This window comes from Haliotis cracherodii, unplaced genomic scaffold (genome assembly GCF_022045235.1).
Source record: "Haliotis cracherodii isolate W230 unplaced genomic scaffold, xgHalCrac1.p SCAF_7, whole genome shotgun sequence".
In the NCBI taxonomy this organism is placed as follows: Eukaryota; Metazoa; Mollusca; class Gastropoda; order Lepetellida; family Haliotidae; genus Haliotis; species Haliotis cracherodii.
In genome coordinates, this window is record NW_027266330.1 from 58940354 (window position 1) to 58957896 (window position 17543).

Below are 17543 nucleotides of genomic sequence, written 5' to 3' on the forward strand. Positions count from 1 at the left end.
TTACATGCCTTAATTGGAGAAAGGCGAATCTCTCCATGTAAGACATGGAACCGTCTCTTGAGCTGGCCTATACCTCTTTCCACGACACTTCGGGTCCTTTTATGTGCTCTGGAAAACAAGTTCAGAACCCATCTAATACACACACACCCACACAACAATTTACAGATTTGTGTGTATTACAGTCAATGTGTTCCATAATGAATTTCCACAAATTTGTCTCAGTTATTTTACAAATTGTGTAAAAAATCTGTCCATTTCATTTATAATAATAATGAAATCCAAACATTATTATGCTCTATTTCATCACTCAGTGATTGAACATGAGTAGTCAATAATTATTGTGAAGTGTCTAAGCCCTTTTGAACTCCAATAACGATTATCCAGTCTTTTAAGTGAATGGACAGATGTTTTAGTCACTTGATATAATGACTGAAATATTTAGGCTTTTTTATACTTTGCAAAAAGTGATTCACATTTTACACATTGACCTTAAGATATATATTTTTAGAATATTTTTTAAATTTTTTTTTAAACAATATTAAAATGATTGAATTTATTTCTGTTTTTCTGGCTTATCTGTCATTAAATATATTTCATATTTTTATATGGGTAATTTCTTAATGTTCACTTTCGATATATATATGCACAACCAAATATCTTTTCACATTTGAACACTTACACTTTTCACAACAACCAATTCTCACTTTTGTAATTTTGAAGGGGGATAGCTCTCATTACGATTGCGTGTTCACGATTGTAGGAGAATATTACCGATTGTAGGATGTCTGTAAGCCAGGATTTGGTCTCAGGTACGGAGTAAGCAGCCAGTTTCTGCAGGGCTGACACTGTCTGCTCTATCGCCCGACTGACCGACGTTTGGGAAAGACCCAAGTCATCCCCGTTGCATAATTGCATTTGGCCTGTAGCGAAATAACGTAGCGTTGCTACAACCTTTTCAGTTCCTGTCATGGCATGAGAACGAGAGGTGCTAGGACATATTTTATCAGCAATTAAACCAGTCACATATTCAATACCACGTTTGTTTAACCTGTATCTTCTGATTAGTTCTTTGTCAGAATATATTTGCAGTACATCTCGTCTAGCGGTGGTTTGTACAATACCTTAAACAAATACCTTAATTCTTAAGGACTTAAGTAAGCTCATGAGGTATCTTAAACTTAAGCAAAGAACTAAGCACTGAGAAGCTCTGTGAATATGACTTAAGGAATTTCTTAAAACTTTAGTTGGTTGTTAGGGAAACTAAGATTTCTTTGTGGATTTAAGAATTCTTAAGGCTTAAGAAAATTCTAAGAAGCTTTGTGAATACCGCCCCAGCCGATTGACAGGACCGGGCCCATCCTACCACCTGTCTAGGCAAAGTAAGAGTCAAAGTGGCATGTTTGACTAAGGACCACTATTGCCGATTCCGGCGCCCTCAACCACAAGAACCGTTTCCTCTGCAATGCATGTCATCGATCCCAATTGCGTGGATAGATGCTCATGATATTAATCACTGGATTGTCTGGTCCAGACTCAAGTATTTACCGACTGCCGTCATACACCTGTAATACTGCTGAGTGCAGCGTTAAGCAACAAACAAACCAAACAAAACCCTTCCTCTGCTGACAAAGGGGCGCAACCCACGGCAAACGAGTTGCCCAATTCGGTCGCCTCTTACGATCAGCAATGGGGTGCAAGGGACACATTCTACCCCGGGTCCCCACAGGGTGATGACTGTAGATGCATTCAGTTGATGCCGACTGAGCTGAGGATGCTGACTGATTTGTTTGTTTGTTGTTAAACGTGTGTTGCTGAAGACCTATTCTAGCGCGGATCTTCACAGGTGGTCTCTCTCTATCAATGTCCTTGATTGATGGGCAATGAGTGCGGCGTTAAACAATAAACAAACAAAGAAATATTGCCCATGTGTCTCTAAATATGAACTCTCACGATTTGCGATCCTTTTCTCAATGTTCGTCCGTGATAATGTCATGCACACGTCTACAAAACACAAGAAGACAGAGTTGACTGATGGATTTCAACTTCTTTTCATTCTTTAAGTGAGACGTTTCATTACAGAAGTGGCTTTATTAAGCAAGTGATCAAATCTTGATATAGCAAGGCATCACATATACATATACAGAGGTTAACAAAACCAACAAACAATTTTTGTAACCAAGGGTGGTGATGGGGCTGAAGCCGAAGGACGAGTCCTGTAACACGGTTTGTTTGTTTGTTTGTTGTTTAACGCCGCACTCAGCAATATTCCAGCTATATGGGTGAGTGAGTGAGTGAGTGAGTGAGTGAGTTGGTTTTAACACCGCTTTGAACATTATTCCAGTCATATCGCAGTGTGTCGGCTTAATTTGGGAGTAAAGCCAGAAGTCATGCAGGTTTTAGACGTTTACCATTTCGGTGAAACCCATTAGCATGGGTATGGTGCTGACAAACCTAGAAACATAATTGGGGCGAACCGGGATTCGAACCCACAATCATAGGTGCAACTCTGCACAGCGAATCGCTGCGCCTTAGACGACTGGGCCACCCGTGCCCCCATCCGGCTATATGGCGGCGGTCTGTAAATAATCGAGTCTGGACCAGACAGTCCAGTGATTGACATCAAGCGCATCGGTCTACACAATTGGATCGATGACATGCATCAACCAAGTCAGCAAGATCCCGTTAGTCGCCTGGGTGAGTTCAGCTGAGGAATTGAGGACAGCATATGGTAACAAAGCCAGCAGGAGTTATCTCCCCTTACCGTGATGATATTTATTGAGTTTATTTAATTCAGTTTGATAACTGATAAAAATCCCAACCCCTTGACATTCACATTGTGTTCATAATCACCATCACGACAGTGCCTTGACAATCATTGCTCTCTTCTCCTCTGTCATGTTGATGTCGCTGCCCACTACAAGTGTCATGCTGACAGTGAGGAGATCTGGGTTATACACCCCGAACATCGGCCACAGTGGCTGACTCGTGTCTACATTGTCTAACGTCGACATCACTTTATTCTCCTTCACATCAATGAAGGCAATCTTTTTCCTGGCGTCATCATAGACGACACCGTAATGCAGTGTGTGTGATGCCCCTGCTGTGTTGGGGAGAGTGTCAGGCAGACACAGCACAGGCTTCCCCTCCTTCCGTGTCTCCCTGCATATCCCGCCGTGTGTAGGACAGCGGAAGACGTTTATGCTGTAGGAGCTGGGACTTCTACCTATCCAATGACACACGTCCCTCTGCTCCTCCTGGCACACACTAACCTCCAGGATGAGCCAGTTCTCTCTGAGTGTTTCATCCAGGCAGACCCTAGATACTATCTCCCAGTACTGGGGACAGCCAGCCCGGGGGAGGGGGGCAGTGCTACATGTGCCACTGTACTTCTTCATTCCCCCCACCCCTGCAGGTCTGGTGTCCGACTTCCTGTTGACCAGGTCTCCTTCTGTGTTGATGTGGATTCTGTGAAGATTGGCTCTGTCTTTGTCATACTTCAGGCGTAAACCTACAAAAAATAATGTAGTTTACATAAGAATAAACATGAGACAAAAATATAGTGACAGTTTCGGTCTATAATGATATTTACATGCTTGGAATTGACAGCTTAGTACGCTGTCCTGATATATAAATAGCGTAATATAATCACATTGCAGTTGTACGAAAGTAAAACTGTATGTGTATTACATTTGGATCAATGATTTATCTTTACATTGGACTAACTGATAATACTTTAACCCAAATGTAAATTTAGTTCTTAACGGGTCTGGTATATGTTTGTTTGTTTGTTGTTTAACGCCTCGCAATATAACAGTTATATGACGGTGGTCAAAAAATTGATTCAGGGCCGGACAATCCACTGATTGATATCAGGGAGCCTGACCACCCGATCCCGTAAGTCGCATCTTACGACAATAGTCGCCTTTTACGGCAAGCATGGGTTGCTGAAGACCTATTCTTCCCCGAGATCTAGTGAATGGTTCGTAAGTAATAAATGAATCAGCACGGTAGAGACAAAACAGTAACATTCAGTGATCAGACTTCATATAAATCTGAAAAAAAGTGCAGGTGAGATTTTGAATAACTAAAACACAGGGATAAACATTCAGAGGGCGAATGATCGCAATCACAGGCGTATACAAGTCAACGCGGTATAATGAGGGACATGTAGATTGCATGTCAAACAATGATAAGATCACTGTGTCACGTGACCTGGTGTCGCAATGTCGGGGCTTGTATACCCACGTGTCTCGGCGGGTTGACGATGGGAGACAGAAGACAGGCAGCATTATCGGTACAGGACACAAACCATAACACAATAAACAACATTCTATTAGTTATGAGGAAGATCACCTCTACACTAAAATGAAAAAATGTCATCACTCCTCAGCCATGGGGCACAATAGAATTTGGTTTGTTCATACAGTAGTAAATATTAAGTATACAAAAGTCACATGGAGCCTTAAGAAGAGACAGTCACTAAGGCCGCTACATGTCATCAGAAAAATTTACCACATGCGTAATTAATACACACAGAAGGCCCCATCTCTAGAAAAAATGGTTGGTTGATGCATGTCATCGTATCTCAACTGTGTGGATCGATGCTCATGATGTCAATCAGTGGATTGTCTGATCTAGACTCGATTCTTTACAGACCGCCGTCATATAGCTGGAATATTGTTGAGTGCGGCGTTAAGCAACAAATTAGCTAACTCCAGTATATTCTGAGAAAACATGTCTCCATTGCGCACACTGTGCACCAAGTAAAATAACCTGGATCAAGGGCCATAAGTCTGTAAACAGATAATTGATGGGACCCATGTCGACCTCAGTCTTGTCAAGTATCCTTTAGATAAGGCTGCAAACTTTCATTCGAGTGACTTCAGAAGTTCTGTGAAATCTTGTCCCCATTGCACACTGTATGCACTCAGTTGACAAAACACGGAGCACGGGCCATGACTCTCTAACAATATTAATGAGGAGTCAAATTTTCAAACTCAGTCTTGACATGTATCTCTAAGATATACTTGCAAAGTTTCATTCATGTAAGGTCTGTAGATTCTGAGAAAATGTGTCCTAATTCACGCACTATGCACAAAGTTGAAAAGCATGGAGCAAGTGCCATAACTCTGTAAAAACTGAATTTATGGCACCAATTTTCGAACCCATCTGAGGTCATGACCAGTAAAATAAGTGTGTAAATTTATGTCTCTGACTTAAAAAGTTTTTGAGAAAATGTATCCCATTTGAGAAGCGGGCGGACGGGCGGAAGGTCGGACGGACGGACGGTCTCCTTTCCAATATCCCCCACCCCGGTTCGTGACGTGGGATAATACACTCTGTGACATCATCCTATCCTCAATTTTCAGGAAAAACTGCATGTAGCAAGGTTTGTATTTGCTGGTGAGACCCCCTGTGTTTTCTATAAAATATATGATTAACAGATTTAAAAAAAAATACATATCTTCCTCATGCCAGCTTTACCCCTTCTGAAAACATTGATCCTTATTTTGTATTCGAACCCTCAGATGACGAGACAATGTCCAACTCTGCTTGTATTTGTCAACAAATCAGCAACAACTTAAGTTTTCCAGAAAATTATAAGATGACATAAGATAAGACTTTATAATCCAAAGGGAAATTCATATTGCAGTTGATTAGCACTTATTGATATTACAATACTAGTATGTACATAAGAAAATAAGACACTTACTAATATAACCACGAGCAAAAACATGTATAAAATTAAACACTATCAATGTGACGACAAGGAATGGTATTTTGAAGTATATGTATTTAAATCACAGCAACAGTAAACTTTAATAAAAGGGATAATCACAGGATAAGATTTGTGTACAGCGAACTGTTCAAAAGTATTAAACATATAATCATTTGTAAGACTAGTCCTGGCTGGTGTGAATGATTTCCGGGCCCTGTTTGTTTTCAGTGTTATAATATTAAGCGGTCGGGAGGGAGAGGATCTGCAATAAGAAATCAATGAAAGAATGTAAATAAAAGCGACAAACCCTTTCCATAATCATAAAAAGCAGAGTCCATTGAACGATTTTAAGCAAGGTCTGAACTGAGGCACTTTTGAATTATTTGGGTGTGAGATTTGTCTACTCAAGTTTAAAACAAAATAGACATAGAATAATATAACACAACTCTAATGTTTCACTTGTCTCTAGTTATAAGGTGCCTGTTTCACATTTTCTTAAGGGAAGATATATTTCTAAATATGGGTCAAATGTGTTTGTGATGATGATAACAATGCCAGGTCCTCAATGATGTCTGCGACGATGTATCCTTGGTAACTTGTGACTGTACAGTGATTCAGTAGACTGAATGTGTGGGTATATATCCAATTAATTGAGGATGTAAACTGAAGATCAACAGAAAGTTGACATTGAATTTGATGAACTGTGAAATGAGAGCAAAGACCAAAAGATGTTGATGCAATTGATTCTGTGTATTCAATTCACCTGTTGTCAATCATGCAAAATATCAAACGCATACAGTCAGCTGAACACCAATGGCGGTCCGTGTGTATGACTGGGGGTACCGAAAGTCAGTTTTCACAAAGTTCGTGACATAGGCTGTGGCCAATAAGTGGATGGAAACATCAGCGGACACTAAGGTGGCATTGGGGCGACGTCATCAATACCGTCAATATGACCTCCCCTGGCAAGGATGGATGCCTCAATGTCTCAAGGATGGCGTCAAACCTTCAGATGACGATTGCCGGAATGTGTTGCAGGTCCTGTAAGTTGTTTGGATGGTTGGGTCGTCTCCTCAGCTCTCTAGCCAGATGATCCCACAAGTGCTCGATGGGAGAACGTTATATTGCTGGAATATTGCTAAAAGCAGCGTAAAATCAAACTCACTTTCTCACTCAGTACAGGCACGTTGACGTTGTAGAAAGTCATGCATGAACCTAGCGGTGTGTGGTCGGTCGTTGTCCTGTTGCAGCAGGACCCCCACCCCACTCCCTTGGTTGTGGTTGTCGCTGCAGAAATGGCACCGCTACTCGCCTCAGGACGTACCGTTGTGCATTGAGGTTGCCATGGATAACAACGATTGGTGTCTTCTGGTCGTCACACATTCCGCCCCACATGGGGATGGACATCTTGTATACAGCCAGGAGCAAGCCCTTCACCCTACGGCGATAGATTCGGACATCACGTCTGCATGGAATGGGTTGAACCTGCTCTCATCGGTGAGCAAGACACATTGCCATTCGTGCGGCTGCAAACGTCGTACACGTCGGGGCCACCGTAGTCTATCTTGGCGATGTTGTGGACCCAACACCATCCCACGGAGCAGTCTGTATGCCCTAATGCCAACAGCACACAGTCGTCTTCCCTCTGTGTAGCGGCTGACACGGTGGCCATACGCCGTTGCTGTCGGTTGCGTAGATGCAAGGTTTGCAGACATATATCTTCTAAGGGCGTGGTTACACGTGGTCTACCAGTCCGAGGCCTGTCGGTGGTGTGGCCAGTCCTGTTGTACCGTGTGATCAGTTTGCTGATGGTCTGACGTGAGCAACCGACTGTTCTGCCAATCTGACCTTGTTGAGTCCCCACCGTGGCAATACCAATGGCTCCCTCTCTCTCGTGTGTGTTTGTGGTTCATGTGATTGTGTCGGACACTTTCGGTCGACTTTAATACAGGTACCATACAGCACCGAAAAACATGTTTTCGGTTTTTTTTGGTCGCAGCATGTGCATCGACGGCTGCATGATCTTGGTTCTTTGGAAACGAGTGTGCTGCGTTTGGGGCAAATGTTTACATCATGTTACAAACATTTGACTGCATGCATGTTTTTGGTTATTCAACATTTTCTAATGTAAACTTTCTTTTGATCATCAGTTTAGGTACTCACAATGCAGGACCATGCGTCTGTCTGCTACACCTGTCATCAGCAGATGAACACAACCTTCAGTTGGGAAACCTGCAAGACAACAACAGCTAAGAGTTAGTGGAGTTGTCCTTGTGTGTAGACTCAGGAGTACTTGGGTCACATGCCGGGTCACATACTGGGTCACATACATCTTCCCGAGGCAAGAGAGTTTACTATAAGTCCAGTTTCCACCCTTGCCGAACTAGGTTGGAATTATGGAGTTATGAAATGGTTTGACTAACTATATCTATGCATAGTCCAATCAAAATCGCGTAACGACATCGACATCCGGTTCATAAACTGCAGTGCAGATTTCGGTCGATTGCAGGATTTGCAAAGCATGTGTACTGTCAACATGCCGTCATCAGAAATATTCCAATACGTTTCATGATTTTAACCAAGGCACTCACGTGATTTGATGCACTTCGCAAAGTAAGACCAAGATCTTGGTTATCGATCGTCGTCTTGATGTAAGTGATGTAAGTGATATGAGAGGTTAAATCCGATAGGTCAATAGGAAGCCAGGGACATTGTTATGCAAGGATGGAAACTGGACTTTTTACATTCAGTTAACGCTCTTGCCTCGGGAAGACGGGTCACATACTGCTGGGTCTTTTTATTTGGAGCAAAAAAAATAACTGGTACATTTAGGTTATTGTCTAAAATGTACGTCCTATAGGAGGTAAGACCATTGCCAGGAACAGACCACAAACAGAAGTGAAAACAGGACCAGTAACAGGAACAGGAAGCGAAAACAGGACCAGTACCAGGAACAGACCACAAACAGGAAGTGAAAACAGGACCAGTACCAGGAACAGACCAAAGACAGGAAGTGAAAACAGGACCAGTACCAGGAATATACCACAGACAGGAAATAAAAAAAGACCATAACTAGGAACAGACCACAGACAGGAAGTGAAATTTGGACCACTACCTGGAACAGACCACAGACAGGAAGTGAAAACAAGACTAGTACCAGGAACAGACCACAACTAGGAAGTGAAAACAGGACCAGTAGCAGGAACAAACCACAGACAGGAAGTGAAAACAGGACCAATACGAGGAACAGACTACAGACAGGAAGTGAATACAGGACCAGTACCAGGAACAGACCACAGACAGGAAGTGAAAACAGGACCAATACCAGGAACAGACCACAAACAGGAAGTGAAAACAGGACCATTATCTGGAACAGAATACAGACAGAGTATCTACCAATCAAGGACGTTTGTAGATGATTAATGGTTTTACAGGCGACCTGGCATCTTTGGTCTTTCTCAGCTAGCATCTACAAATAAGAAAAGGGAATAGGAAGTAAATATATGCCAAATACGATTTTTTTATTCATAGTAAAGATACATGCAAATAGTTGTGTTAACATTGCAAACGCCTTCAACTTGTGACAAGCAATAGGGTAATAGCTGGTAGATGTTTGCACAGTTTGCACATGTATTTAAACCTATCCCATCTCTATCTAACAATTCTGAAGTATCAACAACTATACAATCTCACCATTCTCTACTCAATGAGTGTGACAAAATGATATACAAACCAATTTCATGTTGTTTGCTTCGGCATTCAACTTGTCTGTTAGCTGCTGAAGTTGTTCAGTTCTTTCAATGTCTAAAGCAATATTTGACGTCCGCTTTGCAAGCTCCTGAAATGTGAAATACACCTTTGGGTCTGAGTTGGAGGCTGTACATGAACTAGTATTAAAAACAGTCACAATATACCTTTCAATTTCATTCATGTCATTATTGTGTGATCAAGATGTCCATCAGTTGACTGGACCTGCAAAGTTCTTGCGGTACTACTTTGATCAGGTGACTATGCTTGAACTAAAAGACGACTATGCTTGTCGTAAGACGCGACTAACGGGTTGACTTGGTTGATGCATGTCATCGTATCCCAATTGCTGGGATCGATGCTCATGATGTAAATCACAGGATTGTCTGGTTCAGACACAATTATTTACTGACCGCCGTCATGTAGCTAGAATATTTCTGAGTGCGGCGTTAAACAACAAACGAACAAACAAAAACAAAACTTTGATCAATTCAGTTGTTCTGATATTGACTTCTTAGATATTCAGGCAATATGAATCAAATATAAAACGATTGATGGGGTGAACAAATGACTGAGGGCCTGTGCCTATGTGTATCCCTTTTTAATTAGACTTACCATTTCGTGTTTCTGTTCCAGGTCCGACAAATAGTCATCATCAGTTTGTGTTTGCTTATCTGTAATTGTAGAAGCGAATTGTGAATACCGAGTGACAGAACAATGCGTCAATTAAAACACACACCATGAAACACATGAAACACATTAATAAAGCACAATAACTCTTTTAAGATGCATACCCTCAGGTGTTCCCCCTTCTGAATCTTCTTTCAAGGTAGAGATGTTACCAAATCCAGACATATCTGATTTCAGTTTGGACAAGCCATTGGTGTTGACGACAGCTTCAGGTACATCATGTGTTTCAGGTGAAGGAGTTTCTAGGCAGGTCCGAGTCATCCCCTCAACAGTGGTCTCCAGCTGCAGCAGGACCGATTTTGAAGCATAGAGAAGACATTTTCGGATGTAACCTGAAATGTCGGTGCATCTTGCATGATGCTCTTCACATGAGGCTTCAAGAGCATGTAGAGTTGCCTTGGTTTCCCTCGTCTGACTTTCAAGATCAATCAGGAGTTCCTTCTCCCTCTGGTCAAGTTGTGATCTCAAAGACCGGAAGGTATGTTCTATTGTTTTCCTCAATGTGTCCTGTGTCCTGTTGGTCAACTGTGTATCTTGTCTGATACTTTGAAGGTGTGTTTGCTGACGAGACAGTAACGCCGACAGATCTTTCCCGTGTTGTTCAATCCGCTGTGTAACTTCTTCAGCAGCTTCATCCAGGTAATCAACCTCATGATCCGCGTGCTCTCCTCTCCTGCATTGGGAACAGATACACATGTCGCAGCTTTTATCAAACAAATCAAGTGGATACCGTTCGTGAATACTGCAATTTGTTTCAATTTCAAGGTTTTGCGGGCTTATATCCCCAAAGTTGTGCACAGCATGATTTCTGGAAAGTTTGAAGCTGCTGTGCATGTTCTGGCAGTATTCACAGAGGAACTCTTCACAATCCTGACACCAACACACAGCCTGGTTCCCGTCATCGTCATGTGTACAGAGGAGCTCTGTGGGGCGGTGTTTGACGGTCAGGTGGAATATTTCCTTCTGTCTGACTGCATCCTTCTGGAGACTTGTGTCTGTGAGGTTGACCTCCCTCTGACATGTAGAGCATGATATCACACCGCCAGCCGCAGATGTCACACACTTCTCACACACGGCGTGTAGACAGGGCAGTAAGTAGGGGACTGGACCTTTCAGTGTAAACTCCTTATGACAGACGGAACACTTCGGGAAGGTGTCCATTCTGAAAGACACAAAATAATACTGAGATACATATGTCAATTGTATGTGTGTAGGATGCATAACCATGCGACGTTTGTGGTGTGAAACATCCACTTGAGTCTCTCTGAATATGTAGTATTTGTCAATGGAATTGGCTAATTTTAAGGGTTTCTTCTGAGACCTTCTATGCAATGCATGGAACAATGTTGTAACCATCTGGTCACTGGCTGCGTTGATCCCTCAGACAAGCATTTTGGTCCTGTTGAGCTTCTCTTACTCACTCTAATAGACTCATTTCTCAGTCATTTATAGACACTGTATGAAAATACAAACTGTTGCCTTAAAACATGTACTTTTTAATTAAATTTCTCCTATCACAATCAACCCAAATCATATGTTCATATCAATCCTATGTCACACATAATTAGAGGCATGGGTCGCCCAATCATCTAAGGCGCCGCGATTCGTGGCACAAAGTTGCGTCCCTTGGGCACGCCAGAAACCTATGATTGTGGGTTCGAATCCCGGTTCGCCCCAATTATGTTTCTAGGTTTGTCAGCACCATACCCGTGCTCTTGGGTTTCACCAAAGTGGTAAACGTCTGAGACCTGCATCACTTCGGGCTTTCCTCCCACATTAAGCTGACACGCCACGATATAACTTGAATACTGTTAAAGCAGCGTTAAACCAAACTCCCTCACATACTCACACATCATTAAGGCCAGTTAAAATACGTGTCGTTTTTCAAAAGGAGCAGGAAGGGATTTTAAGATTGTATATTTGATTAGCTTGCAAATATAAAACAAATACGAACTTGATTGATAAATGCTTTAGTTAATTTGAATTGAGTGAACAATGAATGAGTAAACATGCGTGTGTAAACAGTGCGATATGTTTCAAATTTGAGTTTAGAAAGGTCCTCCTTAACAGTGATTACAAAATAAGGGTAACACACTAGTGGGGGCGGGTCAATAAAAATAATCCCTTTTCGACGTCTTCTACACTGGGATGGTGAGGTGGTCTTGTGGTTAAAGCGTTCGCTAATGACGTTGGGTTCATGACCCGGGTTCGATTTCCAACATGGATACACTGAGTGAAGTCCACTTATCTACACAATATGCTCGCAAGATGACAACGACACGTAGACAAATGTTTTAATGTAGAACACAACCAATTTGATCCGTGTCGAGTGTGACATTAAACCCACATAATGTCCATAGAACAATGTGTGTATACTAACAAGTGTTATGAAATGTTTACCCTTGACTACAAACTCGACGATTTAACACGTACATTAAAATCACACAACAAATATCAGCAAAACAAAACAACTAAAATTCAAATACATCAAACATTGCACTATTTTACGCAGGATATTTTACATATTCTTAAACTTAGGCTTAATAAGCACATATTCACCTTAAGGAACCCATTCATGCACACAAACCCACATGGTGCCCTCAGATCCAGAAACATTCCCCATATGTGTACATTCAGATACAAATACAACTAATACTCCTGATAAAGCAGCACCAATTCTTTCAACATGCATGATAAAACGATATCTTATTATCATCATCGCAGGATTTTATAAACTATATTTCACCATGTGGAACCTAATATGAGGAACGCCTCCGTGGTCTAGAGGTACAGCGTCCGCCCCGGGGGCGGTAGTCGGGGTTTTATTCCCGGCCGCATCATACCCAAAGAAGTTTAAGGTGGAATCCTGCCTGGCACTTGTCATTAAGGGACCAAAACCATAAGTCTGCTGGGAGTCAGTATACTGTTTCGAAGTGGGGTATTTATGTTAAACTACGGCATGGTCTCTCAGTTGGCTAGAACTATGATATTGGCATTAGTCCGGACTAGTTCAAGCAGCCAAACACACACACACACACACACACACACACACACACACACACACACACACACACACACACACACACACACACACACTTGCACGCCACTATATAAGTGCAATCATCTTGAACGCGATGTTTAACCTCGGCTCACCTCACGACACCAAACATTCACAAATTAATTCATCTCTCTTTATATACAACTGGCTGATCAACAGCAATCTATGCAGCACACAGGTCATTAATTGGATATATACAGTAACCCTACCCTACAAGTGACATTACACCAGTACTCATGATAAGCATGACAACTCCATGACTCACGATAACAAAGGGACAAAAAGACCTTACTCCTATCTCACACAGTAGGTTCAGGTGTTTGTCGTCTAAATACAGCCACTATCGGTGTAGTGTTAGCAAGTACTAATCTGCACATGCTCTACCTTTCTCACACGACCACTGAAGATCTTGGGTAGAATAAATCTGCAGCAACCCATGCTTACTGTCAAAGGCGACTACGCTTGTCGTAAAAGGCGACTAACGGGGATCGGGTGGTCAGGCTCGCTGACTTGGTTGATGCATGTCATCGTATCCCAATTGCGTGGATCGATGCTCATGATGTCGATCACTGGATTGCCAGGCCCAGACTCGATTATTTACAGACAGCCGTCATGTACCTGGAATATTGCTGGGTGCGGAGTTAAACAGCAAACAAATGTCTGACTATTCACAAACGACTGTGAAATTAAAAAAAAATATATCTGATTTGATTATGTACAGACCACCGTGATATAGCTGGAATATTGCTGAGTGCGGCGTTAAACAACAGGCAAAAAAACAACCTTGTTGGTGTAGCGTGAGCAAGTACATGTCTGCACGTACCTCTATTACACACGGGAACACAATCATTTCTATACACTGTTGACAGTATAGGGTTTCAAGACTTGCACCCTGACAGTATCGTGACATATTCATGTAAGTTTTGACCCTGCAAATTAAACAGTTTTCTGTGTGTAGAGGGACAATGGGAGAGACGAGAGACAACACACCCACCTGGACTGTAGACTTCCTTCACTGTTGACACTCAGGTCACTTCCGGGCGATGACGCGGTAAAAATCTCTTATCACAAGCGTGTTAGAACTGATATAAATATCTACGTCCACAATAAAAATGACAGTGTCCATTTCGTTAACTTGTGATTACTGTGCATGTATTAATATGGGGAAATATTCAAACTTTAAAAGTGTTTTATCACGTTACACGTCACATATTAAGGATTTGAAATTGTGAAATACCAATTTTTTTAAACGAGTGAATAGGGATCATATATGACTCGCTTTCACTCGTCATATACCAGACCTATTCATGAGTTTCATAAAATTGATCTCACACTGGAGCGAGTTTAGTATTTTATTTATTACTTGCCGCTTTTATATTATTATTTTTCAATTTCATGGTCGATTGTGAATAGTCAGACATCTTCGCGTTCTAAATCATATTGTTTGTTTGCTGTTTAACTCCGCACCCAGCAATATTCCACATATATGGCGGCTGTCTGTAAATAATCGAGTCTGGACCAGACAATCCATTGATTGGCATCATGAGCATCAATCCATGCACTTGACATGCATCAACAAAGACAGCGGACCTGACCACCCGATCCCGTTATTCGATTCATACGACAAGTATGTGTTGCTAAAGGCCTATTCTAACGGGTCGTAAACTATTGCTTGAACCACATGTTACGACCTAAATTGTAAAAAACTGCGATAACATGTAATAACACCGTGGTAAAATGAAATATTGCGGTAAATTGTAATACACACTGCGATTGATTGTAATTATTTCACTGTGGTAAATTGTAAAAAACTGCGGTAAAATGTAATAACACCGCGGTAAAATGAAATATTGCGGTAAATTGTAATACACACTGCAGTAGATTGTAATTACTTCACTGTGGTAAATTGTAATAAAAACTGCGGCAAATTGTAATAATTACTGCGGGAAATTGTAATAAATACTGTGGTTAATTGTAATAAAATATTATTCATTTGCAAATATACAAGCATGACATTTAAAATGTGCGACTAAGCTGTTTGGAAATCAGAATCCGGACTTTGAAACGACTGAATTAATAAAGGCTATACATTACATTCTAAATATTTGTATTTAGGAAATAATAAAAGCCATTTTGTTTCAAATTCTAACATTAGTATTGAAAGACAGGTGCGGCAAATTGTAACAAACTTCGTCAAATTGTGATACCAAGTGCGGTAAATTGTAATGACATCTCTTTATCATTTCGATTTCAAACAGAATTCGAGTTACAATGTTTGTTCGACCTTAATATGATCGATTCCAATCTCCAGCATCCTTAAGGAAAAAAAAAAGCGATTTTGTTTCAAATTCTGTAGTTCCTTTTGAGAGGCAGGTGCGGCAATTGTAACAAACTGAGGATAATTGTAATAGCAAGTGCGGTAAATTGTTGTAATAACATCTCTTAATCATTTCGATTACAAACGGAATTTAAGTTCGATTGTTTGTCCGACCTCAACATGATCAAGTTCAACATCCAGCATGTTTAATTAAATAAAAAAGCGATTTTGTTTCAATCTCCAGTGTCATCCCTATCAAAAGGCAGGTGTGGCAACTTGAAAATAAAACTGTATTGAAAATGACATGTCTGTTGTTTTATATCATTTCTATTATACAGTGTGGGGAAAAGCCCATTTGTTGAAATGCCAGTGTGGTGAATTGTCCGAGTGGGGAAATGTCCTCCACCCGTGATCAAGACATCATAGTCATGCCAAGATATCTATTTACTGGACAAGAAATTTGTTTTCTATCCAAACAGGTCATTAACGACAGAGATCTACAGAGCTAATGTCACTTAAGGCCACATAAAATTAAGTAATATATTTTAATCCCTCCTTACATTATTTTATTGCCTCCAAGTTCACAGAATTAGAAATATTGCTAATATGTGTGGTCCTACTTTCTTTACTTAATGAAATACTCCACACACGTAGCCCTACTGAACAAGCATGATGCATGTGAATCGCACCTTTCGACAGTAATTGTACACAGATGCCTTAAATAGTTATTTTAGACAAAAATAGAATGTAAACAATAAAATGCTTCCCGCATTAATCAGTCAAACTGTAACCAATAATTTCTTGCGGCCTTGACATAAAAATGCAAGGCATGCTTATACTGGAAAGGTAGCCCAACTCACAACTTGAGGCATGTGCATGACTCTGAATAAGTGAGTGAGTTTGGCATTGTGTGTTTGAGAAACGTGGCAACGTTCGATTTTGGCGTAAATGTGCAGGCCTTTTGGAGCACTTTGCAGTGACCAAATCTCTTTTGGAAACATTGAAAGGGTTACATTGGCTATCCAACTATGTTGAAAGAACCACCATGGTGTCGCGCATGCGCGCGCGGTTGCACCCTAACAGGAGCATCTGACGTTAATTTGAACACTTTCAAACGGTTGTATTTCGCTAACGACCCTTTATTGGTGTGTCGGATTTTGTATTAAAAGTCTAAGATTTTGGAGAGCTTTCCAACGAGCCATCATGCATTAAACTCGCATGATATTTGAAACCTGTTTCTTATACACTGGCGTAACTACATATATGCAAAACAACAATTGCCTACCGGTACACAAATTGATTTTACTTGCCTTTCCCCGCTCTTCATTGGTCAGCCCGATAGAGTAACCGCCCTTTATCAAAGGGAAGCTATTCTAACCCTTGTCTGTGATACGTCACGGTCACAGCCAGACGTTGTTGACTGTCGGCCTGTCCTTTCATAACGTTACGAAGTGTAGTCAGTTGTACATACAGCGACAAAACGAAACAAGGTAACAATTCGACCATATTTCGGCCAAATCCAACTGTTTTAATTTGTGGAAAGTTTCCAAGACGCAGAGGTCTACAAGCACAGATATGGAAACTGATCCCGCTTGGCTAGTTCCCTGGCAAAATTCTATTTCTATCTCCAAAGTTGCCAAAACTTGTAAAATGCCTCAACCTCGTCACAGTTAGATACTTATTTTCACTGACCGTATATTAGACTAATGATAGCAATTATCCAAGTAGTTTCTCTAGATTCCCGATGGTTAATTTGGACTCGATCAACGAATGACAAGGGCAACGCCATGTTTATTTATTAACACTGACAATTTTCCTACTTGACCTTTGATATTTGCATCTCTATCCGCATATGACCACAACGGATATGGTTTTTATCTGTTGGCTTTATACTGCCGAGACACCTACCCATCATATGATACAGATTATTATTAATATAACATGGAAATCATACCCTAATTCTCTTTGTGCGAATGTCGGGCTTTTGTGTGTGTACATGTATCTGTTACATT

At 41.1% G+C, this 17543-nt stretch overlaps 1 protein-coding gene across 1 annotated transcript; it reads right to left on the bottom strand.

Moving 5' to 3' along the window:
• Positions 1-2073: 2073 nt before the first annotated feature.
• Positions 2074-11383, bottom strand: LOC139447378 (protein PML-like). Its single transcript, XM_071228696.1, has 5 exons — positions 10261-11383; positions 10082-10140; positions 9116-9188; positions 7883-7951; positions 2074-3508 (listed from the first exon to the last, which is right to left on the bottom strand). The coding sequence occupies exons 1-5, from the start codon at positions 11381-11383 to the stop codon at positions 2853-2855; spliced, it is 1980 nt and encodes a 659-aa protein (XP_071084797.1). The 3' UTR covers positions 2074-2852.
• Positions 11384-17543: the final 6160 nt, after the last annotated feature.